This window comes from Microcebus murinus, chromosome 10 (genome assembly GCF_040939455.1).
Source record: "Microcebus murinus isolate Inina chromosome 10, M.murinus_Inina_mat1.0, whole genome shotgun sequence".
Taxonomy (NCBI): domain Eukaryota; kingdom Metazoa; phylum Chordata; class Mammalia; order Primates; family Cheirogaleidae; genus Microcebus; species Microcebus murinus.
The window spans coordinates 37,482,211-37,508,658 of record NC_134113.1 but is presented as its reverse complement, the minus strand read 5'-3'; the positions used below and the strand labels follow the sequence as shown (position 1 = coordinate 37,508,658).

The 26,448-nt window shown below is 34.3% G+C and overlaps 1 protein-coding gene across 1 annotated transcript in view; it reads right to left on the bottom strand.

The window, feature by feature from the left end:
* The window catches only part of PAWR (pro-apoptotic WT1 regulator), a 118,039-nt gene that overhangs the window by 35,861 nt on the left and 55,730 nt on the right, over nucleotides 1-26,448 (bottom strand). The window contains exons 2-3 of the mRNA XM_012750334.3: nucleotides 25,414-25,545; nucleotides 14,272-14,306 (exon numbers count right to left, since the gene is read on the bottom strand). Coding sequence (XP_012605788.2) covers nucleotides 14,272-14,306; nucleotides 25,414-25,545 — 167 coding nt within the window. The remainder of the gene's footprint in view (nucleotides 1-14,271; nucleotides 14,307-25,413; nucleotides 25,546-26,448) is intronic.

Here is a 26,448-nt window from a genome sequence, read left to right as displayed (position 1 = left end):
CCCTTTTACTGTATCTGCACCAACATCAATTTTTTTTTTTGACATTTTAGTAATGGCCATTCTGAGAGGAATAAAGTGGTATCTTATTGTGGTTTTAATTTGCATTTCTCTGATGATTAGTAATATTGAGCATTTTTTCATGTTTTTTGGCCATTTGCATATCTTCCCTTGAAAAATAATCTGTTTATGTCTTTTGTTTACTTTTTAATGGTGTTATTTGTTTTTTCTTCCTTTATTTGGGTTTTTATGGATTCTGGATATTGGTCTTTTGACAGATATATAGTTTTTGAGTATTTTCTCCAATTCTGTGGGTTGTCTATCTGCTCTGCTCTGTTGACTATTTCCTTTGCTGTGCAGAAACGCTTTAGTTTAATTAAGTCCCATTTACTTATTTATTTTTTGTTTCTGTATTTGCTTTTGTGCTTGTACAGGGAAAACTACAAAACACTAATGAAAGAAATCAGAAATGACAAACAAATGGAAAAATATACCATGTCTATGGATTGAAACAATCAATATTGTTAAAATGTGCATAGTATCCCAAATAATTTACAGATTCAATGCAATTCTCATCAAAATACCAATGTCATTTTTCACAGAACTAGAAAAAACAATCCTAAATTTCACATGGAATCAAAAAAGAGCCCAAATAGCCAAAGCAATACTAAGCAAAAAACAAATCTGGAAGCATCACATTACAGGACTTCAAATCATACTTCAAGGCTATGGCAATCAAAACAGTATGGTTCTGGCATAAAAGCAGACACACAGATCAATGGAACAGAAAAGAAAGCCCAGAAATAAAATCGTATAGCTACTATCAACTGATTTTTGACAAAGCAGACAAAAATATACACTGGAGAAAGGATGCCCTATTGAATAAATGGTGCTAAGAAAATTGGAGAGCCACATGCAGAAGAATGAAACTGGATCCCTATCTATCACCATACACAAAAATTAATTGAAGATAAATTAAAGACTTAAATGTAAGACCTGAAACCATAACAATTCTAGAAGAAAAATAGGAAAAATTCTTCTGAACATTGGTCAAGGCAAAGAATTTATAACTAAGATGTCATTTGCATGTAGTTTTTTAATGTTAAAAACCTCAAGTGAGACTTTATAAGAAACCCACAAAATCCTAATGATTATATGCTGAAATCTTAAACCTCTGCTTCTTGTCAGCTTTCTCATGTAATATTCTTTCTTTCAAATAATGAATGTGGTTTTGAACATACTTATGTCATGCATATAGATGCCAATTAAATTTTTATGGTTTTATTAGCCATTGTATCTCCACAAATAACTCACTAGTTTAGCACTTTCCTGTCAATTATAGCTGAAAACTAAATTCAACATAAAACAGATAATACTTCTCAGCAAAACTCTTTTGGTCTGCATTTCTTTGAAATTATTTCCAATATCATCATTTGGTTTACCACTACTGTCACATTTAGAAAAAGTATATGTTCTTTTCTTGTCAAAAAGTCCATTAAAGCTTGTTCTGTCACCAGTAAATTAGGGTCAAAAATAAATAATATAAATTTAACTTCCAGGATTTAGATAATAATTTTTAAAAACAGAAATTTAAAAGAATGAAAAAAATTTGTTTTATTTTTATCTAATTATTATATATTTACTATTTAATTATTTTATTTAGGGAGCAAAAGTTGATCTGATTAAAATTAACACAAGATTTTAAAAATAAATCAGTGCCTACATTTTCTTCAATTCTTATGCATTTTTGTGTTACAAATGACTAACTTGACTAATGACTCAGCATAATTAGGATGCAATTCACCATGGCACTTGAACTAGTCTGTATCCTGTTCACATAGTCCACTGATCATGCACTTGTATGAGATGAGGGCAATATCAAAGCACAATTCAAGTTTCTAAATGCTTACTCTCAAGTTCTTTTCTTATCTTGTCATGGAGTGTTAGCAAATAGCTCAGGGACGATTATTTTGAGTAGCACTGTGCTAGTTAAAACTACAAAGTCCACTTAGACAAAAATTCAAATTACAGTATAGTGTAACATGCAGAAAGTGAACAAAGCATGCTTCCCTCAGGATAATTTCAGCACCAAATGGCTATTTGACATACAGAGCAAAGAAGGAATGACTAAATAATGATTACACAGTACTAGCTTATAAATATAAATATCCTAATATTTTTAAGATAAAAAAGTAAACATAAATAGGAATTCTAATTTTAGGTTATTAATATGAAATGTCCGATTTCCTTAAGTACTAAAGTTGACAGTTGGTGTCTCTGAAATTTCACTTTGATACTTCTTGTTTTATTTTTATTGTGAAGGTACAGCTTCATTCTTTCAAATACATGCTTTGGCTTGTGATTATCTTTCAAAAATTTTTTAGAACAATTTTTGTGAAACCATAAATAAGTCAAAAATTTGTGCTATTTTCGTATATGAGTTCCATTGTGAAACCAGTGCAGCATAGACAGCTCAAAATATTAATGAAGTGTTTGGGAAGAGTGTGGCTAATGAATGTACAGTACATCAGTGGCTTAAGATGTTCTGTTCTGGGGATTTTAATCTTGTAAATGAGTCATGTGGGCAACCTGAGACAATGTGGATAATGATGAGCTGAAAGCTGTAGCAGAAGCAAAGCCACCTCAATCTATGCATGAATTAGCAGCAAGGTTTGACGTTACTATTCCAACAATATTGGACCATTTAAAACAAATTGGCAAGGTAAAGAAGCCGGAGAGATGGGTTCTCAATGAATTAAATGAGCATCGGAAGAAAAATCATCTCAAAGCTTGTCTTTCTTTGCTGTCACAACATAAAGGCAAACCATTTCTACACCACATTGTCATGTGTGACAAAAAATGGATTCTGTTTGACAATTGCAAGCATCTAGCACAATGACTGCATAAAGATGATATGCCGAAACACAGTCCAAAACCGAATATTAATCAAAAAAAAGGTAATGATGTCTATTTGTTGGTCCAGTCCTCATATTATCCCCTACAGCTTCAGGCATCTGGTCAATCAATTACAGCTGATGTCAACTGCAACCAACTGGGCGAAATGATGAGGATACTTGTGATTAAGCAGCAGAGATTGGTCAATAGAGACAGGCCAACACTTGCAAGACAACACTCAACCACAGGTTGCACAAACAACACTGTTCAAACTATAGAGGCTAGACTTGGAAACACTCTTGTCATCCACTGTAGTCACAACGCCTTGCACCAATTGACTACCACTACTTCAAAGCTTTGAACCACTTCTTGTAAGGAAAAATATTCAATTCTCAACAAGCTGTGGAAAACGCATATTGTGATTTCAACGCCACTTGCTCTCCAGGTTTCTTTGCTGCTGGCATACACAAGCTACTGTTAAGATGGCAAAACTTTGTCAATAGTTTAAGCTCATACTTTGATTAATTGTACTTCTTGCTAGAGACATAAGAAACTAAACTTCTGATTCAAAATCGGACATTTAATATTTAATGACAATTTTTTTTCCTTCTGCACTCTAGTAGATTACTACAGTAATCTTGTGCACTACTACACTTTGGAAACCACTGCTTTAGACCTCATTTAAAGGAAAATCATTAAAGCAGGGAAAGTAACAGGATCATTTTCACAAAATGCACTGAAGATAAGCCATACTGGAGGCAGGAAGGCCAATTGAAGGCTACTGTTATTATCTATGTAAGTTGTCCTAGACTGGTGTAGTACCAATGAGATGCTCAGGAGGTAAACTCAACAAGACTTGGTGAATGACTGGGTGAGGTAGTGAGGGAAAAAAATAAGTGTCATAAACAATAGCTAGGATTCTGGCTTGAGCAAAAGTAGATGTCAATGCCAACTACTGAAATCCATCGGGTTTCACAAGTTTACTTTTGAATATCTTGAGTTGAGCATGTGTTTGAAATATCCAAAGCATTTAATAGTTGTTGGTTACACAGGTATGGAGCTAAGATTTGGAGTCATCAACATATGTATAGATAGAAACTGAAGTCGTTGAAGTGAATCAAATTTCTAGCACACAACACACACACATACACAGAACAAAAAGAGAATAAAGTCTGCAATAAAAAGCTGAGCAACACCAATATATAAAGAACAGGTACAGGAAAGAAAGAACTACAATAAGACTGGGAAATATCAGCAAAGTGGTAGGAAGAAAATCAAGAGAGTAAGGTACCACTAGAGTCATGCTATATTACAGAAGAGCATTAACAACCATGTTAAGGGACCCCCTTTTCACTTAAAAAAAAAAGTCCAACTTTTTGCATCAACCACAATATTATTCAGGTAGAAACTACAATGCTGACAGCTACCAACAAACAAAACACCCAGCAATATGGGTATTCCTTAATATTCTTATATTTACTTGATGAACAAGTTTAAAACTATTTCAAAAAAGTTTAACCAATTAACAATTTGAAAAATTCTTCACATTAGGCTTGATATGATATATAAATGATATCATTATGCAAACTTAAAAGCAATAATTATTAGTGAAAAACAAAATCACTGCTTCCCCAGTATGTATTATGTTTATACGGACTATTATCATAATTGTGAAGAACTGTGCTGCTTGATCCTATTGCCAACTATACCTGTTTATTCTAAAAACAGAAATATTTTTAACCTATTTTGAAGGCCAGATTTGCACTGTGCAAAATACTCAGAATAAAAGATTGTTTCATTATCTCCAAAAAGTTTGTAACAGTCTACTTAGGAATGTTAACACAAATCTCTAATATGATCAAAAAGAATTCTCCTGCCCCTAACTAAAAAGATATTAACTATAATGTTCAGAAAAGGGAAAACAAGAAACAGTATAATCAGAGATAAATACCACACTTTACTTGAAGTTTTTCCCCCTCTGGGAATTTTCACATCTTCTGTAGAAAGACCAGGGGATGTTGTGTTCAGGAAAATTACACTGTTATTCTAAAACTGTCATGAGAATGAGATTGGTAGCATTAAGAGATTATAGCTAGAGGAATTCTCCACTAAAATAGACATTTTAAAGCTCAGCAATTAGAAGAAATACAAGACTCGCGGGCAAAATCCTACATTTAGAAGGGATATCAAATACTGAAAAGTATTGGCTATATTGTGAAATTCCTAAATAACCAACAAGTACATGATTGGCTTCAATACTTTCAGTACCCTACCCTATTCTCTCCACTACCCCAAACAGTCCCATGCTCTATGTAGGGTTTCTCTCTCTTCTTCCTCTAAATACAAACACATACATAAGCACAAGCATCAACAACTAAAATTCAAAATCTACTCTCAGACTTTATTAAAATTGTGATATTCATTGTGGAAAACAGAAAATATTAATATCACCAGTAATTCCACCAACCCAGAAATAACCACCATTAACATTTTATAACATACTAGTAGTTTTTAACCATTTTGGATCACAGATTCCTTTTAAAATTTGATGAAAATACAAATCTATTCCTAGAAAAATAAACATTATTCTTTTACATAGAATTTTATCAGTTCATCACATCAACAGATCTCAGGTTAAGAATACTTTATATAGATTATGATAGACTTTGTTTGGTATCATACTTTTTGTAATATGCTCTCTCCCTCCTCCTCATTTAATGTAAGTAGGTAATAATTTTCCTATTAATTAATATTCTTCTATAGCATCATTTTAATGGTTACATTGTAACTTTTTATACCAATACATTATAGTTTATAACCTATCTCACTGATAAAAATTTGATTTTTCCAGTTAGGGAATATCATATCACACATGCTCATTTTTGGTGTACTAAATATAGAGAATTATCCTAAAAAGATGAAATATATCTGTTTGCTCAAACATCACCACCTGAAAGCTAGACAAAACAAATCCAGAGAAGAAAACATTCTTCCAAATGTAGTTCATTATATCCAGTAAGAACAGCTAAAATTATACTTTTCTCATTATCTTTTTTTTTATTTCAGCATATTATGGGGGTACAAATGTTAAGGTTATGTATATTGCCCTTGCTCCCCTTCCCCCTTCTCATTATTATCTTAATATGAGTCTCCTAAACAGGCAAGCAGAGAGAGTACCTTGCATCTCAGAACTATTTAATAATTGACATATAAATGTCCATTTTGGTGTTTTGGAAAAACATTCAACTAAGCAATATGAAAAACTTCTGCATACTAAAAATAAATTGGATCACACAAAAGCTTGTAAGTGAATGGTCATTGTATAATATATATAGTAATTCATAATAGCCAAAAAGTATAATAAACAGTCCAACATGTCCATTATGTTACTCCAAATGGTTAAACATAATGTGGTATAACCATGCATGCTGCAATATGCATAAATCTTGAAAACATTATGCTAAGTGAAAGAAGACAGACACAAAAGGCCACAAACTATACAATCCCATTTAAATGAAATATCCAGTGTAGACAAGTCTATAAAGACAGAAAACAGATTACTGGTTGCTAGGGGCTTGGGAGAGGGGAACAATGAAGACTGACTGCTTCATGGGTACAAGGTTTCCCTTTGGAGGAGGAAAACAAATTCTGGAACTAGATAGTGGTGATGGTTGTTTAACATTGTGAATGTTGTAAAAACTGAACTGTACACTTTTCAAAGGTGAGTTTTACGCTATTTGAACTACATCTCAATAAAGCTCTTGAAAAAAGAGAATAGGAAGGAAATAGCATGTTCAGTTTAATTTTAAAAAAAATTGTACATAAAATGCACTTAAAATTATACCAAATATTATTACATAGTTTCTCCTTCACAATTAAGAAGATACTTTACATCTTGTTAGACTTAAAGATCATAATTAAGAATAAAAGTTATTTTCTACTGTACTATAGCTAGACAAAAGTAAAGAGAGCTGAAAAGACTCTGAAATTCAGAGACATACATATAGAAGTTACTTTAAAAAAAACAAAAACACCTATGTAAACAAACAAAAAAATTCAGTTACTGGTATCTTCCAGTTACTCAGAGTCTAAATAAACTAATTAAATCAAATGTCCACACTGCACGCATTTGTTACCTATACTAGGCAAATTAATACTACCATGAGGTAAAGCAACATATGCTGACAAAATGTGCCTATTAATATAAGTTTAATTTCACATTAGTCATTAAATGTCACTGTGCCTCAGTTTATTTGTAAAATGGGGATAATAAAAGTACCCCCGCCATAGGACTATCAGGGAATTAACTGTATGGAAAGTACTTTAAATAGTACCTGGTACATGGCAAATATATAAATCTTAGCTAAGAATATTTATGACATAGGGAAGTTCACATATCCACCAGTCCACCAAATGTACCAGTATCCCAACTTATTTTAGAATATTATTTTGTGACTTTCATCTCCTTTTCCAAAAATCCATTAACCAAATGAGATGCAGCTATTGCGTGCATGACAGCATTTGGTAAAACATAGAACATATGCTAATATAGAAATAATGGATCTTGAAAAAGAATAGATTTCTTAGAAAGGGTCACATGTAGTCCAAGAAGACGGTCTCTCTCCAACTACTGGGAGATATATTTGGTCCTCTTTAGTCTGGATTTCTCACATTAAAGATTTTGGCTGATTTTTCTGGTTTGATCCTTAACGAATAAACGAAGGAAATTTCTGTCGACTTGGTAGTTCTCAAAGCATATATGCAAACAAGAACTACTGGTTTTAAAATAATATTTTTAAAAAGTTATACATAGAAAAAAGTTGACATAATTGTGTTGCAACATCTTAAATCTGGAATTAAAACTATGTTTCTAAATAAATTAATTCTCTTTCTAAACTTAAATAGTTTCTATTCAATTACCCGTGAAAGAGCTTGAGAATCAAGTGAGAACTAAATGTCTAAACTTCTCTGCATACTAGTTCAAAAAGAACAGAGTTAAGATGATAATCTAAGATACAGTATCTAAGTTTTAAAAGTGATCCTTTTCTAAAACAAAATGTAGAATATCCATAAAATGAATGGAATATTAGTCAGCCACAAAAAGAAATAAAGTCCTGATACACACTAGAATACAGAAAACCTTGAAAATATTATGCTAAGTAAAAGTTGTTAGACACAAAAGGCCAAATATTGTATGATCCCATTTATATGGACTATCACAAATAGGCAAATCCATAGAGACAGAAATGGTTGCCAGGGGGTTTGGGGAGGGTGAATACAGAGTGACTGATTTAAAAGGGCAGGTTTTACTTTTGGGGTGATGAAAAAGTTCTGGAACTGGACTACTGATAGTTACACATTAAGAACGTACATAATACCACTGAATTGTGTACTATAAAATGGTTAGAATAATGTCTATTTTGCCATAATAAAAATTCAAAAAATTTAAAAGGTAATCCTCTCACCATAGAATCCTGTCTAATCTTACCAGTGTCTGAATCAAGCTGGCCCTTTCACTCTCTCCACAGCTTACGTCCTGTCAGAAACCACACCCATTCTTCTGACCCAGTGCCATCCTTTCCACCTGAAAGCATTAATCAATTGTCCCTCCACTTAATTTTTCCAGCTGATGGTGTCTCAAGTTAACCTTTACCTGGTTTCACATGCCTACATGATAACATTAATGTGTCTGTTGGCTTAGACAGGAACAGAGTGGGAAATAACCTATGCAGTGTTATCAGAAAATGTCATGAGGTTTAATTTACTCTCAAATCTCTTCCTATTCTAACATCTGTATCCTTAGAGCACTGCACAGTGTCTCAAATTAAATGCAATTTATGTTAAGTACAAGTCTTCCCATTTACACAATGGCAAACCACCTACCCAGAGTTAGTTCTGCCAAAATACAACATATGTGTTATGCAAAATCACTCAATAAAAACACAGGGATTATGGGGGAAATTGGGCTAGAGGCACAATGCTTAAAAATTTCATCAGTGATACATTAAAGAAAAAGAATAGGAACCTAATAAAAGCAGCACAGTTTTACCCATGTTAAATGGTTAAGAAATACATAAATATGGCAACTTATCTTGAAAAAGAAGTGAAGTTCGCTTTTGGAAGTTGACTAGCATCACAAGGGTTGTAGCTTGTAAGTTATTTTGAAGTGTGAGTAGGAAGAAGGGTTACCTGAAATCAGACTGGAAGCTGTAATATCACTTGTGGAAGGAAGGCTGTGGCTCATACTGAGGTAGCTGGTAGATGTTTGCAGTATGTGCCAGAGAGCATTTTGTGTATTTCTATGTAGCTTGGTGGAGCTGGGTACAGCTTTCTCCATCCACTTAGTGTTTCTCGTGAAAAAATTGAGCATAAGCAAAGGCAAAATTTAAATTAGGGTCAAACTGTTCCCAAATGTATCAACTGGGACAAATTTGTATTTCCAAAACAAGTATTACTGCAGAATTGATTGTGGAAGAGAAAGCTGACCCTTAAGAAAAAGAATCATGGTCACATTTTATCCAAATAAAGAAGAAAGAAATTATTGGTGCCCAAAGCAGCGATAGTGAGGATCTCTGCTGTATTTGTGCTACCCTTTATTGAAAAAGCAGAAATCCCTCAGTTGATATCAGCCATTGTTTAGAGAAACTAAAGGTTGAAGATACCCATGTTACATTTGGTAAAAAGAAAACCAGAATGTGAAACTGTACATTTATTATGCTCACAGTCATATAAATAAAAAGCCTAGAAAAATAAATTGGTAATAAAAAAGAAAAATAATGCTAATAGTGTTTGACTTGGGTGGTTGGATTATGGGTGAGCTTTTCTAATCCTAATTTTCTACATTTCTCAAATTTTCAATGATCGGTATTATTTTAAAATAAAGGAAACAATTTTTAAATTGTATAAAATTTCTATCCTGATTATTTTCAGTAATTGAAAATATAAGAAAAGTCCTGATGAAGTTACATGAATTATAAAACTACAATAATGCCGGGCGTGGTGGCTCACGCCTGTAATCCTAGCACTTTGGGAGGCCGAGGCGGGCGGATTGCTCAAGATCAGGAGTTCGAAACCAGCCTGAGCGAGACCCCGTCTCTACCAAAAAAATAGAAATAAATTAATTGACCAACTAAAAATATATATACAAAAAATTAGCCGGGCATGGTGGCGCATGCCTGTAGTCCCAACTACTCGGGAGGCTGAGGCAGTAGGATCGCTGAGCCCCGGAGATTGAGGTTGCTGTGAGCCAGGCTGACGCCACGGCACTCACTCTAGCCTGGGCAACAAAGTGAGACTCTGTCTCAAAAAAAAAAAAAAAAAAAAAACTACAATAATAATGTGAAACACTGCAGATTTGAAATAGGGTCTGCATCTACATATTGGCTAAGTGAGGGTTAATTTTTTCTAACATTCACATCTTGATGTGTCCATGCTCTTTATTAAAAAAAACTAGTAGTATTTCCTCTCTTGTAACTCAATCAATTTCTGTTCAGAGGGAATGTGGTAAAAGAGTTCACTGAACTAAATCCTTTTTTTCATCTGAGAGAGAAGATGCTACCTGGCTACTGTCTGATGAGACTATTGATGGATAAGGTATGTGAAGGTGTTTTACAAACTATTATATCAATTAAGGTTACTTGGGTAGGTGGGTGGGGAGTGCTGGGAAGCACTCATTACTTTGCATAAATGTTACTTAATAAAATAATTAATACTGATTTAAACATATTTGTGAAAACATAAGAATCAGTTAATTACTATGTGAGAATAATAAAACTTAATATTTGTCTTTACTTGTTTCCCCCATTCTTTATGAATGGTAAATTATATATACCCTGGCTAATATGGCCTTTTGCAAGTCTTAAAGCACTGTTTTGCCTTGTTTCTTTCTCTTTTTTTTTAAATTTTAACCAATGCACTATAAACTTAACCAAGTAAACACCCTGTTAAGTACATATTGAAGAAAATAAAAAACTCACAAATATATGACATTGATTGATCTTTACTAAACCTTAAGTTTCAGAAATTTCATGATCATTACCTCCAAATATTTCCCTTAAGTTATTTAAGTACTTTTTAAAAAGGAAAACAGTGAATGTATAAGATATATTCTAAACAAGAATCAATTCAGTTTTTAAAATATAGCATAACTAGACCAAGCACTTAATAGTCAGTGCTGGAAAAGTACATTATTGATATTTGTGAGAAAAAAATTACAAACTATAAAAAATATAAATTTAATTCATAATTTATAAGAGCACACGTACAAACTAATCTTCTGGGTGCGTGAACCCACTAATGACCTTTTAAAAGTTATTTCCAGCTGTATATATAAGTTATTTGGCTTAATGGAACTATTTTCTAAGAAAATGATGCCAAATTTCTATCTTTTAGCTCATTTCTCTTTTTTAAATCTCCATTACTCAGCAGACACCCTCAGCAAAAAGCATCCATTCTGTAGTCACTGCTACGACTTGCTGACAGATTAATGAAAATAATAAACTGTTGATATGAAGTGTAATACATTTCTACTAGATAAGTAGATAATTTCAGATATAGATTCTAGGCTTTGGGATTTTTTATTTTTGTTTGCTAGCATTCTCTCTCTCTCTCTCTTTTTTTATTTTAGATGGCATTAAAACAGTGGCCGCGAATCAATGAAAAATGACTTGAAACTTTAAAATATTTGTAACACTATTAAACAGGGCTAAACTTTTGAAAGCTGAAAAGTTACAAACCACATGCTCTAGGCCAGCCGTCCCCAAATGTTCTGGTACCAGTTTACACTAGCGACTGGTTTCATGGAAGAGAAGAAGTTTTCCACAGGTGGTGGGAGGTGCAGAGCTCAGGCAGTGATGCCAGCGATGGGCTGAGGGGCTGTAAATATAGATGAAGCTTTGCAGCTTCGCTGGCTTGCTTGCCTGCCACGCTACTCCTACTGTGCCACCCAGTTACTAAGTTTCACGGAAGACATTTTTTCCATGGGGGATGGGGGTGGAAGTTCAGGCAGTGATGTGCGCCCCAGTTCCTAACAGGCCTCCTGAGCCACGGCCTGGGGGTAGGAGACTGCTGCTCTAGGCAATAAAAATTAAAGTACATAGATGCAAACATCTCATAAGTAAAACAATGGTCTCAAAGACTTAAATATAAAAATTTACACAATGGGAAAAATTTTCTTCCTGCTTTAACAAAGTGACATATAAATAAAGCTTCTAATCAGGATTTATAAGAAAATTATTCTGCTATTGATTCTAATTAAAAAACACAAATCGGAAAAGTCCCATTCATAATTTTAGGCTCTATTATTTAACAAGAACTGAATATCTAATATTGATACAACAAACTTGATAAGTTATCACAGTCTATCTTTACTCCCCAAACCAAAAACTGATGATAAAAATTTTTTTGGTGGCCGGGCGCTGTGGCTCACGCCTGTAATCCTAGCTCTTGGGAGGCCGAGGCGGGCGGATTGCTCAAGGTCAGGAGTTCAAAACCAGCCTGAGCAAGAGCGAGACCCCGTCTCTACTATAAATAGAAAGAAATTAATTGGCCAACTGATATATATATAAAAAAAAAAATTAGCCGGGCATGGTGGCGCATGCCTGTAGTCCCAGCTACTCGGGAGGCTGAGACAGAAGGATCACTGGAGCCCAGGAGTTTGAGGTTGCTGTGAGCTAGGCTGACGCCACGGCACTCACTCTAGCCTGGACAACAAAGCGAGACTCTGTCTCAAAAAAAAAAAAAAAAAAATTTTTTTGGTGTGAGAAGGTAGTCTGAGAACAGGCCAAATCGAGGCTATTTCACAATGATTTCTGGCAAAAAGAAAAAGGATTCTTTTCAGTTTAAACTATTTATGGTAAGGTAAGTAAAAATTATCAAGCAACATACAAATGTCTGATAAGCTTACAAGAACAGGTTTTATTATACCTATATCAAAACTACTAAAAAATGAAACTAAAAGCAGTAGCAGTAGCAAACATATTAAATATTTTTCTGTGTGCCAGAAATGGTTTCAGACCTATTTACTCTGAGTAATTATCCTGGCTTCCTTATCTTTCTCTACTTTTAACAGATACTATGGCCCATGATAAAAATAAAAATCTTATTTATATATGACTTAGTATTAAAATTAGTCTTCCTGTCAATTAATAATTAATCAATTAATAAAAATTTTAAATGGAATATAACAAAGTATTCTAAACTTTAACATATAAATAGATAAAAAACAAAAGTTTTATATCTATAAATCCAGGCAGATGGGCTTGTATAGTTAGTAAGCATGTACCTTCTGGAGTCAGGCTGCCTTAGTTCAAATCCTGATTCTGCTATGGACTAGGGTTTGTAATTCCAGGAAAATTATTCTACTTCTTTAACCCCACTTCCCTCATCTATAAAATGGAAGTAAATACTGTTACCTAACTGAATGAAATCTCTATGTAAAGCATCTTAGACATGATAAGCACTCAATAAGATTTTTCATTCTATGATTATTAGCACAAGTATGACCATATGCTTCTGCAAACTTTATGGTCTCAACAGAAAAGGAATCTAATATCCCAGACAGCTCCACTGAAAAATTTCTAATGCCTAATTCTGATTTTCTTCCTATACATGTACACACACAGACACATTCTCTGGTAGAAGTGATACTCACTGTGCAGAGGTAGCACAATGGACTGAATTGTGCCTCCTCCAAAATTCACGTGTTGAAGCCCTACCCCTCAATGTGATGGTATTTGGAGATGGGGCCTTTGGGAGCTAATTAGGTTTAGATGAGGTCAAGGGGGTATGGCCCTCATGATAGGATTTGTGCCCTTTATAAAAAGGAACATCAGAGAGCTTGCCCTTCCTCTGTCTCTTTCTCTCCCCAACATCTCTCTGCCGTGTGACAACATAGCAAGAAAGCAGCCATCTGCAAGCCAGGAAGACAGTCCTCACCAGAATGTGACCATGGTGGCACTGTGAGGACTGGCAGCCTCCAGACCTGAGAGAAAATATATTCCTATTGTTTTAAGTCACCCAGTCAATGTATGTTATTTTGTTATAGCAACCAGAGCTGACTAATACAGGTAGTCTACTTGTATTTTTAATGTTTAAATACCCAAGAAAAAGCAATTCTAAGTTTTTATTTTGCAAAAGTTATCAGACCTATGCAAATTCATGGTGTAGACAGTTTTCAAAGATTGCAGGGTATGTTAGAATAAGTCTTGGTCAGACAGACATTACACTTCTGCATATAACATGATTTCTTTTTAAAAGCACAATATTAATGTTTCTTATTTTTTAAAGAGCTGCTTTAAACAGTTCTAGTTAAGTCACAGTCAGACAGATGTTATACCCATGTCTACAATATGCTGCAAGTCATAATGTAAGGATTCTTACCTCTTGAATCTGCCTGAAACTGTTCTGGATGACTCCTATAAAGTAAAAATAATTACAAGTCAGTTTGGGTGTATATGTACACACAATTTCTGATTATATAAAACAGTTGATAAAGAATATCTAATTTTGAAAGACCCAACTTAAAGCAATTGTTATTTTCAAAAATTCACATTGCTGGTCAAAAAAAAACCAAGACTCTGCATCAGATTTTTCAGTCCAAACCAATCATTTGCTTACAATTTTTTTTACTATGGAAGTATTTTAAAAGCTTGGAAAATGATCAAGGAGGGCATCATTCATTAACCAGTCAGCTTAAATCCTTTTGGAAGTCAATGGGCATTAAAAAATACAACCATTAAATTCTTTATATAGTCCCTTTGTCTTTTTTTAACACACTCAATTTTTTAAAAAAAGCTACAATTCACATACATTTAGTGTCTAATGCTTATCTTTAAAGACTATATGTACAGCTAAAAGTGAAAGAGAGAAAGGATGTTTCATTGTCCTATTCTAAGCTACCAAAAAAGATTGCTGAAAGCTAGCATTAACCATTGAGGTGGAAAAAGTATTACTTTGCAACTAAAACTAACTAGGCAGTCATTTCTCTTTTTAGTCTTTTGTAAGTCTGGGCTCTACAAACATTTTTGTATTTTCATCTTAATAAAACAGATCGAAATCAAATGATGAGTCTTTAAAAACTGATAATAAACTTTTTTCCTAGTTAATCATTAAGTCTCCAAGAGAGACCTTACAATTAAAGAATTTCTGATCTGGTTAAAATGAAAGAATAAAATCTTTGTAAGATGACTAATTCCAGAGTAAAACAGTAAATACTGACTGCATCATGCAATAAAAGACTACCAGTGAGGAGAAAAAGTACAGTAAACTGTATATGATTAAGAGGAAGAATCAGACAAAAGTCCTAACCAGACAAGTCTACTCAGTGGCTGTAAGTCTATAGGTTTAACTTCTATCAGTCTCTATCTCCTCATCTCTAAAACAGAACAACAATGCTTATTTTATTGGGTTACTATGGAGATTAAATGTTGTAAGTAAGTAAAGCAATTAGCATAACCCTTTCACAACAGGCTTTCAATTTAATTTGATAGTTAATACAACAACAAAAAAAACCTAACTGGGATATGGAATTCTAATAAGTCTAATTATTCCAAGTCAATAAATTCCCATTACAACAGCCTAAATCACTTAATTTACTATAACTTCATCTAAATTTTTCATGTATATGTTTTATGTTCTAAGTAAAATATAAGCTTTTGGCAGACAAAGAGCCCCCCCCCCCTTTGATTCCTTTTCCCCAAACACCCTGGTCACTTGGTATACAATATATATTGACAACTTAGGGAAATAACTTCCTTAGTAATCTGCAGTTACAGAAAAAGCAGCACTTGGGAAATAACCAGTTGCTGCAAGTAACCAGGTGACAGAACACTAGAGGGTCCACATGTGTGGCTTGACCCTGCAAATAGGATTACCTCTAGGGAAGCCATGCTTTAACAGTTTATTTTAACTCTCCCTGGGCATCCACTATTCTTACAGCAGGGACAGCAAATCCTAGCTAGTAAACTTTAAATAGATTTTTTTATCTACCTGTCATTAAGGAGGTATCCCCTAAATGATGAGAGGCAGATGAATCTTTGTACTTTGTGTACCAAACACATAAAACAGATCCCCCATTATTAAAATATAGTGTGTCTAGTGAATAAGAGCTAAGAAAATATTTTATAAAATCTACTTTTTAAATTATTCTTGAAAGCTTAACAGCTAATGTGTTAAATCAATACTTATTTAAAGCAAAAAGAAACATTAGGCTTATGTATATTCACTCAAAGCACATTTTATTAAACATAGATGACTATGATTTCATATAGAACTTTTTCTCCTAGAGTTTCCCAAATAGTATTTCAATTAACATTTTACAGAGATTTTCTTTTACAAAATTCCCTAATATTATGCAATATGAACTAAGGCATATAAAAAAAATAAAGAACCTAGGGCATATATCTTAAATGATGTCTGTCTATGCATAAGAAAAAATGCTAATAATGCCAGAATCTCCAAAACAAAGTTCCAAAACATCCTATCTCTCTTATTTTGGTTATACTTGAAATATTTCTGAACATGCCACAGCAGCTTGATTGCCCGTATCAGCAGAATTGCTAAATGAGAAAAGCCTTTACTGGACTGATTTTGTTATCAATTGTTATGGTATGAATAACCTGGCAATGAATACTTCTGATGCTTGAAATAGGTATTTTCTGTAACATGGTAAAACTTAGACTAACACAAACATACAGCAGAATTTTAACAAATACAGATATGTGAAACAAAGGGCATTTTCAGCAACACTAAACTATAGTGCTATTATACAAATTTTACACATTGACCTAACTATAAATGACTTAAAGACAGTATCAGACAAGTTTCGAGTTAAGTACACTAATAGAAAGTCATGTAATAATATCAGATTTCTACATTTTACAGGGTTTTTTTTAAACAACTAGTCACTTAAACATACCTTTAGTAAGTTTTATACAGTATTTCTACAGAGCTGACTTGGTGCAGCTGATAAAATTAGAACTCTGACATAGTTGATCAAATCACACCATGTCATGTTTGAGATATATACACAATGAGAACTTAAGCTATACTTATTTCTATATAACTAATATTTCAATAGTTAAAATTCTAAAGCAGGCAGATAACACTTAAGTTTACTCTTTATTGGTAGATTTGAACATGCTCTTTTATTAGAGACTATGCACTACGTAGCTTAAGAATCTACTAATCGAATTATAAACCTTAACAATGGAATGTTCCCCAACTTGGATAACCAATATTACATGAGTATTACTGGAGATTTAGGAGGGGCAGTAGTCTGCTTCTGATGTATAATCAAAATCGACAATTATAGATGCAGTTTAAAGTGATCTCTATATCCCTGAGAAAACGATAAAACTGGGCATGTCTGAAATTAGAAATGTTAGTGAGAAAAACCAAAATCAACCCATATAGTCCATCAAAATAGTCCTTTATAATTATAATAGTTTTTTTATAATTATAATAGTTTTATTTTATTTTTATTTATTTTATTTATTTTTTTGTTGCCGAGGCTAGAGTGAGTGCCGTGGCGTCAGCCTAGTTCACAGCAACCTCAAACTCCTGGGCTCAAGCAATCTTCCTGCCTCAGCCTCCCCAGTAGCTGGGACTACAGGCATGCGCCACCATGCCCAGCTAATTTTTTCTATATATATTAGTTGGCCAATTCATTTCTTTCTATTTATAGTAAAGATGGGGTCTCACTCTTGCTCAGGCTGGTTTCGAACTCCTGACCTCGAGCAATCCACCTGCTTCGGCCTCCCAGAGTGCTAGGATTACAGGCATGAGCCACTGCACTTGGCTGAGTTTTATTTTATTTTTAATTGACAAATAATAATTGTGTATGTTTATGGGATATAAAGAGATATTTTGATACATGTATACAGTGTGGAAAGATCGAATCAAATCAGAGTAATTAGCATATCCATCACTTCAAATATTTATCATTCCTTTGTGGTGAGAACATTTAAAACTTCCTCTTTTACCTATTTTGAAATATACATTATTGTTAATTTATAGTCACCTTGCTGTGCAATAGAACAGAATTTACTACTATCTAACTGCAACTCTGTACCCACTGACCAACACTTCTCCTTTCTCCTACCCACACCCCAGCCACCATTCTACTCTCTAGTTCCATGAGTCTGACATTTTTTAGATTCCACATACAAGATCGTTAGAGGATGTTATGTTAATTGAAATATAATTTTAAGGTAGAAAGTGACATTCCTGCATATTAGAACAAAATTCTACACACATATAAACTCCACCTTAGATTTGTTAACTAGAAACCTCTATATTTCTGTGGCCACAAAAATTTCCAAGCAAAACAACTTAACTATATAATTACGAAGAACTTTAATAACTACTGTAACTGTTAAAGCTGACAGTTCCATTCCAAATGTAGAAAAAAAATGAAGAAATGCAGTAGTCCCTCTCCCTTTATCCAAGGTTTCACTTTCTGTGGTTTCAGTTAACTATGGTCAACCTCAGTATGAAAATACTAAATGGAAAATCCAGAAATAATTCATAAGTTATAAGTTGTGAACTACTGTGAGTAGCATGATGAAGTCTGGTGCCATCCTGCTCCATCCTGCCCAGGACATGAATCATCCCTTTGTCCAGCAGATCGGTGGTGAATACACTTAATCTACTAGCAGCCATCTTGGTTATCAGATCGACTGTTGTGGTACCGCAGTGACTGTACTCAAGTAACTTTTATTTTACTTAATGATGGCCCCAAAGCACAAGAGCAGTGATTCTGGCAATTCAGATATGACAAAGAAAAGCTGTAAAGTGTTCCTTTAAGTTAGAAGATAAAAGTTATCAATTTAATAAGGAAAGAAAAAAATCATATTCTGCAGCTGCTAAGATCTATGGTAAGAACTAATCCATCCATGAAATTGTAAAGAAGGACAAAGAAACTGGTGCATACTAAATATAGAGTTCAGTATTATCCAGGGGAGATACGGGATTTCAGGCATCCATTAGGGGTCTTAGAACATATTTTCCCCCTTAGATAAGGGGAACTGCTGTACCAGTATCACTGAAACTGCTTGTAAAAAGTACAACAGTTAAGACTGATATAAAGACTGGTCATAAAAGTTTCAATGACTATGTAATTAGATCTTCCAATAACCCCGGTGTCTATTATACAACTGATGTTAAATACACTTTTCCTGAAATAATCTTCCTTGCAATGGGATGGTTTATATTACTGAAGGAAAAGGGAAAGTTCAGAAAAAGTTGGCAAAGCACACAATGTTTTGTGCAAGTTCAAATAAAACATTCTGCTTTATTTAAGCTTAGAATGGTCAATAAGGAAATCCCATGAACACTGTCTTTACAGGTGCAGTGGTAGATCAGAACTTCTAATGTATAAACAAATATAATAGCACATGTGAAATAAGATCAGACAAATACAAGCTCAGTAGAATACAGCAAAATAATACTGAAGTTATTCAAATAAACTAGCAACAAAGCCACAACCCTCAGTAAAATTACAGCATAATATGCTAACTGGCCATCAGGACTAACTTAAAATATTTATATTGGTATGCATAATTTATTATGACACTTTGTTGAAGATGGCTACAGAACAAAACTTCTATAATGTATAATTGATAAAATAACTAGGAAAATAAAAAATTAAACAACAACTTTATCAAATTAAGAAAGATTTTAAAAGGAAAAACTCATCCTTCCCCTTTCTTTCCTTAATAAATCAATCCTAAAGCCATTAAGTGGGTCAGAACAAGGTGGGGAAGAAACAGTGGCTCAGACCAGGGCATCGAAATACTGGAATCCTACATAAAGAACAGCTACTTGGCATAGACAGAGTCCAAACTGAGGAGACTGCTCATACAGCAGAAGGACTTGGCCTGGCCTAGACAACCTAAGCAAAATGAGGAGGGTGACTAGGGGAGGGAAGACCTCATTCCTGGGGCAAGATCAGAGAGGGAGTCCCATGAATGGTCAGCCAGAGTCTCAAGTGATATGTGATGCATTCAGGAGGGTGGCTCAGAACGCAGCGTTAGAGCTCTAGAAGGGTAAAGAATATGTACCCTCAGAGAAGTAGTCTGGCAAGGGGTGTTTTGTGCCAGAGCTCAGGCAGGATGAAGTGAATGTCCACATGCAGTGGCAGTCTGGTCTGGAGATGTCAAAACCTAAATCAACCTGAGGAGGCCTCCCCATGGAGGACCAATCCAGTATGAGGTCTCAGAGTCCGAGCAGGAACAAAGAGAAACCCTAGGGAAGAGCAGGCTGTCAAAGAATGACAAAATTTAAGCCAAGTAAAGGACATCCTGCAGCCTGGCATGAGATGCCCAAGCCTGAAAAAATTGAGGAAAGTGTTCATGCACAGGCAGAGCCAACATGTGATGTCAGAACCCACTTGTGGTTAGGAAGGCATAAGCATGGAAGAGGTGGCAATGGGAGATAGGTTACTATTAATAGACATAAAAGACTGAATAAGAAACATATTAAAGATAATGGGAAGCAAGTTTCTCAATGTCACAAAAAGGAATCACAAATACTAGAATAAAGCCTGTGATATTAGATTAGAATTGGAAGTAGAGGTATAAATTTGTTTCAATACCTACATAGATATAGGTAGGTAGTCAGGCAGGCAGAGAGCAGATCGTGAGGGGGGGGTGTAAATACAGGCTACATACATATATATATATGTACACACACACACACATACACACACATTTTGTAGGTCTATGCAGAAAGAGGGATTGGTAATTGTGATATCCCCCCAAAATGAAACTGAAGTATCTGAAATCTAGAGCCCAGAATCTTGGCTTCTAAAATATCATCTTCCAGTAAAAGGAATCAGGGCTCCTAGGAGAAATGACTGTTTCCAAAGCCAGGGCTGAAAAGTTATTATGCCAGAAAACGAGAAAGTGCTCCAAGTGATGAAGATAAGGCAAAAGATACAGAAGTCTAAAGAGGCTACCACTGGCCAAATCTGGGACAATTTTAATATCAATAAATAATGATGGTGTGCTAGGTAGAATAATGACCCTCAAAGATGCCCAAGTTCCACTCCCCATAACCTGCAAAAGGGGAATTACATTTACTAATCAATTGATCCCAAATAGGGAGATTATCCTGGATCATTTGATGGGCCCAATGTAATCACAAGGTTTCATTCAAAGTGGGAGAGAAAGGCAGAGGAACATCAGCGGGAGATGTGACTTTGGAAGAAAGGCCAGAATGATGCAAGGAGATATGGACTCAATCGGCTGTTGCTGGCTTTGAAGGAGGAAGGGGACCATAGATCAAGGAATATGGTTAGCCTTTAGGAGCCAGCAAAAACAAGGAAAGAGATTCTCCCTTAGAGCATGCAAGAAGGATGCAGACCTGATTTCAGCCCTTTGATTTAAGCCCAATAAGACCCATGTCAGATTTCTAATTTACAGAACTGTAAGATGATAAAGTTGTGTTGTTTTAGGACATAACTTTGTAGTAATTTGTATGGCAGCAATAGGAAACTAAGACAGATGCCAATAGGGTATATAACCTGTCAGATAATACAGTTAACAGTGAGTCAACAAAGACAGATATAGAAAGATGGACAGATATAGAGAAAGTTTGATGGTTCAAAGCACTTATCCACAAAATACTTCAGAAAGGAAAAGGATGATTTTATAGTGAGGCCTGGCACACACCACCTTAGTCACATGACCAAAGTGATCATCACAGCAACGGAACAAATTAAAATCATGATTTGCAACCTGATATGATAAAATGAAAGAATACATTATTAATGCTGTGATATTAATATATAAACTGAAGCTAATTATAAACAAACTTGTTATCTGGTGATATACCCTTCAATTGGATTAATGTTTGGTTATAATTAGATTCAGCTTATTCCAGTATTGTTTAAAATAGTAAAAAAATTTAACTATTGAGGATTTCCATTAATGGAAAATGTGTGTTAACCATTAAGCACAATTTAAAAAAAACTCTATGCTACTGAAAATACTAATATACAAAGAATCTTCAATAACAAAATAATGCTCATGCATACCTACAAAGAATATTTCAGACACATCAAAATTACAAATGTACATTCCTTTTCACCCAACATTTCTAGTTCTTGGATTTTATCCTACAGATTCACACACACATATGCAAAAGAACATGTTAAGTTTTTCAACACTGCATCATTCATAATAGCAAAAGATTACAAAGAACCTAAATGACCATTGAGAAGAGTTAGTTAGAAATATTATGGTATATCTATAAAATGGAATATTCTGCATTTATAAAAAAAATAATAGGGAAGCTCTTTATGTACTACTGCAGAAGTCTCGCAACAATGTTAAGTGAAAGGGGCAAAGAGGCAAAACTTATACTGTTTGAATAAAAGGTGAAAAAGGAATACATATACATAGATATAGATACAATTTTGTTTATAGACTAGTTCTGGAAGGATATACAAGAAAAGAAAACATTAGTTGCCTCCAGGAAAGGCATAGCTGAAGAAGGTAATAGCTGAAGAAGATTTTTTCACCATACACATTTTAGGCCTTTTGTATTTTGTACCATGTGACTATATACCCTTTTTTATTAAATAAATTAAGCTTATAGTTTAAAATTTAATAAACATTATAGTTCACAGAAAAAGTAAAAAGATCAACAAATCTACCCAAGTAATTTGGCTTTTCTTTACATGTTTTATTTTCCAAATTTTTTTATTGATCAAGTATTAATCAGAAAATTAATTTTTTTTTTTTTTTTTTTTGAGACAGAGTCTCGCTTTGTTGCCCAGGCTAGAGTGAGTGCCGTGGCGTCAGCCTAGCTCACAGCAACCTCAAACTCCTGGGCTCGAGTGATCCTTCTGCCTCAGCCTCCCGGGTAGCTGGGACTACAGGCATGCGCCACCATGCCCGGCTAATTTTTTTTTTTATATATATATCAGTTGGCCAATTAATTTCTTTCTATTTATAGTAGAGACGGGGTCTCACTCTTGCTCAGGCTGGTTTCGAACTCCTGACCTTGAGCAATCCGCCCGCCTCGGCCTCCCAAGAGCTAGGATTACAGGCGTGAGCCACAGCGCCCGGCCAGAAAATTAATTTTTATCTTAAAAACTGGAATTATCTAGAAAAATGTAAAGATGCATAAAATCATAGCTAAAAATATAAAACTCTTTAAATTCTCATTTTCTATTATCACCATTCCATATTATTTTAAAAACTTAAAGCAGAAACTTAAAATTCTCTAACCTTTCACAAAGCACACTCTTATGTGAAACTCACATTCTCATTGTATTCTTCATTTTTAAATATTTGTTGCATTGAATGGCTCAGATTCATAGACGATACTAAGAAACAAAATCTTTCTCTCTATCCTATTCAAAAAAAGCCTTAAAGCAACCAATGATGCCAATATTTTCTCTCTGTTGTTTTTGAATTTGAAGTTATAAACAAATATGTATCCTATATGAGTAATAGAATATGTGAGTTTAGATAGTAATTCAGAGAGAGGTCAACTATGCAGACAGAGCAGTTTCTGTTCCCACTCCAACTTTGACAAGGCAAATTGGAGGCCTATCTGGAGAGTCTTAGTCTCACTCTCATCCTAAGTAGATATCCTGCCAAAATAGACACCTGGAGCCAAGATCACCAATAAGTCACTACCCTGTTACTAATAAAACAAACAAACAAACAAAAATGGGAGCAATGAAGAGTAGGCCTGGAAAGAGATGAGAAAAGCTACAGAAAAGTCAACAAACTGGATGAGCCAGAAAGCTCTTTAGAGAACCCAAATCAGCTGAGTTCAGTTTCATATCCATATATATTTAAGAATAACACTAGACTGTGGGTGGATAGAACCTTCATTTTACAGAAAGAAATCAGCCCTCTTTCTAAAAGCCACTGCCCAATGTTTTTCAAGTATGCCACTATTTGAGTATGACAGAGTAAGTGGGATGACCAAGAAATGAAACCAGGTCTAGACTCTTAATCAAAATACTGTATTGTATCAATCCCCCAAAATTAAGCACTCATCACGTGGAAAGTCTTCACTAGAAAAGGCTCAGATTTAATTTCAACTTTATCAAATAAATACAAAGATATTTCAGAATACAAACAGACATAATGTTGCTGGAGAGAAACATTGCTTGTTGGCTTATACCATGTTATAAAAGGCTACTGCCTTTCCTAGAAGTGTGATGATTACCATCTATAATAGCAGCAACTTGGGGGTTGGTGGGACAGATAAATCTACATCACTCTATCAATCTTCACATCAATACATTTGCCTCTAAGAGCAAAGGAAAAAGAAGTTTTGCACCCTCATTTCTTAACTGCTTTAAAATATTTTGCCTCTCTCTGCCAAATACCTTCATAATCTTGCAAAGTAACAGATAGGTCTACATTTCATCTTTTTCATCACTAAAATAGTGAGATGGGTGTAATGATCTGAAATTCCTTATAAAATAATGGCAAAATAAAATGCATTTATAAATTCAAGACTAGAACTCTGAAAAGACATGAAGTTAGCTTAAGATCTCAAAATGCTACAAAAATACTTTAAGACTAGATTACATCAAGAACATTCCCAAATTTGTTTCTATAAAATGATTCTGTAGTGATCTGCTTTATACTGAGGCATCCCTATACCATCAACTCCAAATTTTCTGTGCATAAGAGACCAATATAACAGCTAATTTGAAACTGAGTTAAATTTTTTATTTCAGCATATTATGGGGGTACAAATGTTAAGGTTACGTGTGTTGCCTTCCCCCCTTCCTCCCAGAGTCAGAGCTTCAAGCGTGTCCATCGTACTCATTATGTATGTATATACCCATCCCTTCCTCCCCCTCCCATCTGCCCGACGCCCAATAAATGTTATTCCTATATGTGCACTTAGGTGTTGATCAGAGAAACCAGTTTGCTGGTGAGTACATGTGGTGCTTATTTTTCTGTTTTTGGAATACTTCACTTAGAATAGGTTCCAGCTCTATCCAGGAAAATACAAGAGGTGCTATATCACCATTGTTTCTTATAGCTGAATAGTGAAACTGAGTTAAATTTTATTTTTAAAATTATTTTATAATTGCACAGAAATGTAGATACTTCTGGAAAGTCACAGTATTATATATTGTGTTTTATTATTATTATGTTTAAACATTTGACTTTGGAGGAACTTTCTGTTCAACTTTTTATTTGCTATGTAATTCTAATGTAAATATCAGCCTAGAGAGAACTGGCCACCCACTTCAACTTACTAATTCTTAAGGAGGTAATTATTTTTCTTGGATATTTTTACATTTGATATTGCTTAAATGTGCTTAAGCAGTCAGTCAGCAAATATTCATTGCTCAGAAAGTAAGAACCAAACATTGCTTAGGTCAAAAAGTATTTGAATACAAGGACAAGCAGCAGTTAATCCACTGAAAATACTTAACAGAAGCTGACGCTACCAAAATAAGACTGGAAAAATGAGTAATGGTAACTTAAAAATTGTTGTGAAATAGCTAGTGACTTCCTGGTATTTTTAAATACTCACCTGTAGCAGATAGGAACTGCCTGAATCTAGTAAGCTCGCAGCTTCATTCTGCATCGTGTTCTGCTGTGTAATTGCATCTTCTCGTTTCCGCTCCTTCTGCCCTGCTTCATCATCTTCATACTCATCTAAGCACTGAAAGAAAAAAGTTTCCATTTTATTTCCACATGTAATTTATAGAATGTTTTGATAGTATGTAAAATATGTTTGACAACACTGAAGAAATATTTGTGCATTCAGAAATGAGTTTATACGATAAAGGTGTTCCTTTCAGCAACATGTACATTTAACTCCTATAAATTAAATTATCTGCTTAAAATTCATACCTCCACATTTCACACCGACACCAGCATATCTTTTCCTTAAACTTTAACTACCAGTGACAGGGCTTTCTCAAACAGAGGGTTCATACATTCAAGAAAACTGACTATGTCTACCTTAAAACAAGGCACTTTTACAGAGGGTAACAAAAGATACACTACAGACATGGAATTTATAGTCTACTAGGGAAGATAAGACATAAAACATAGATAACTTAGTGATAAAGTCCACTTTCTAGCTTAATACTGCCTATAAGAGTATAAAGGAAGAGTATTTTCACCTGGAGAGTTAGGAAAGATTCTATGGAAAACCTTGTAATTTAAAGGATCATTGTAATTTGGAATTGCAGATATAGAAAAAATTACAGATGGTAAAAAGAGCATACTGCAGAAGTTAACAAAGGAGGATTGCTCAAAACTGAATCAACACCAGCAATTATTTATCTCCAGACTTTTTACATGAAAAACAACATAGAAACAAATCTCTATCCACTGTACCCATTATGGGTTGAGTTATCTATTCCTTGCAACTAGACACATTCTTAACCAATGCACTGCCTTAAAGGGTTCTGGTAGAGACCCTCCCAGGCACAGGTACTGTTTACAGACACACTAAGACACTGATCAAAGCACAGTAAAGCAGGGAAAACAAATGGAATCATGCATAGACAAGAAAAACACTGAGGCCACCACATAAACCAAGAAAGGTCATCTAAAG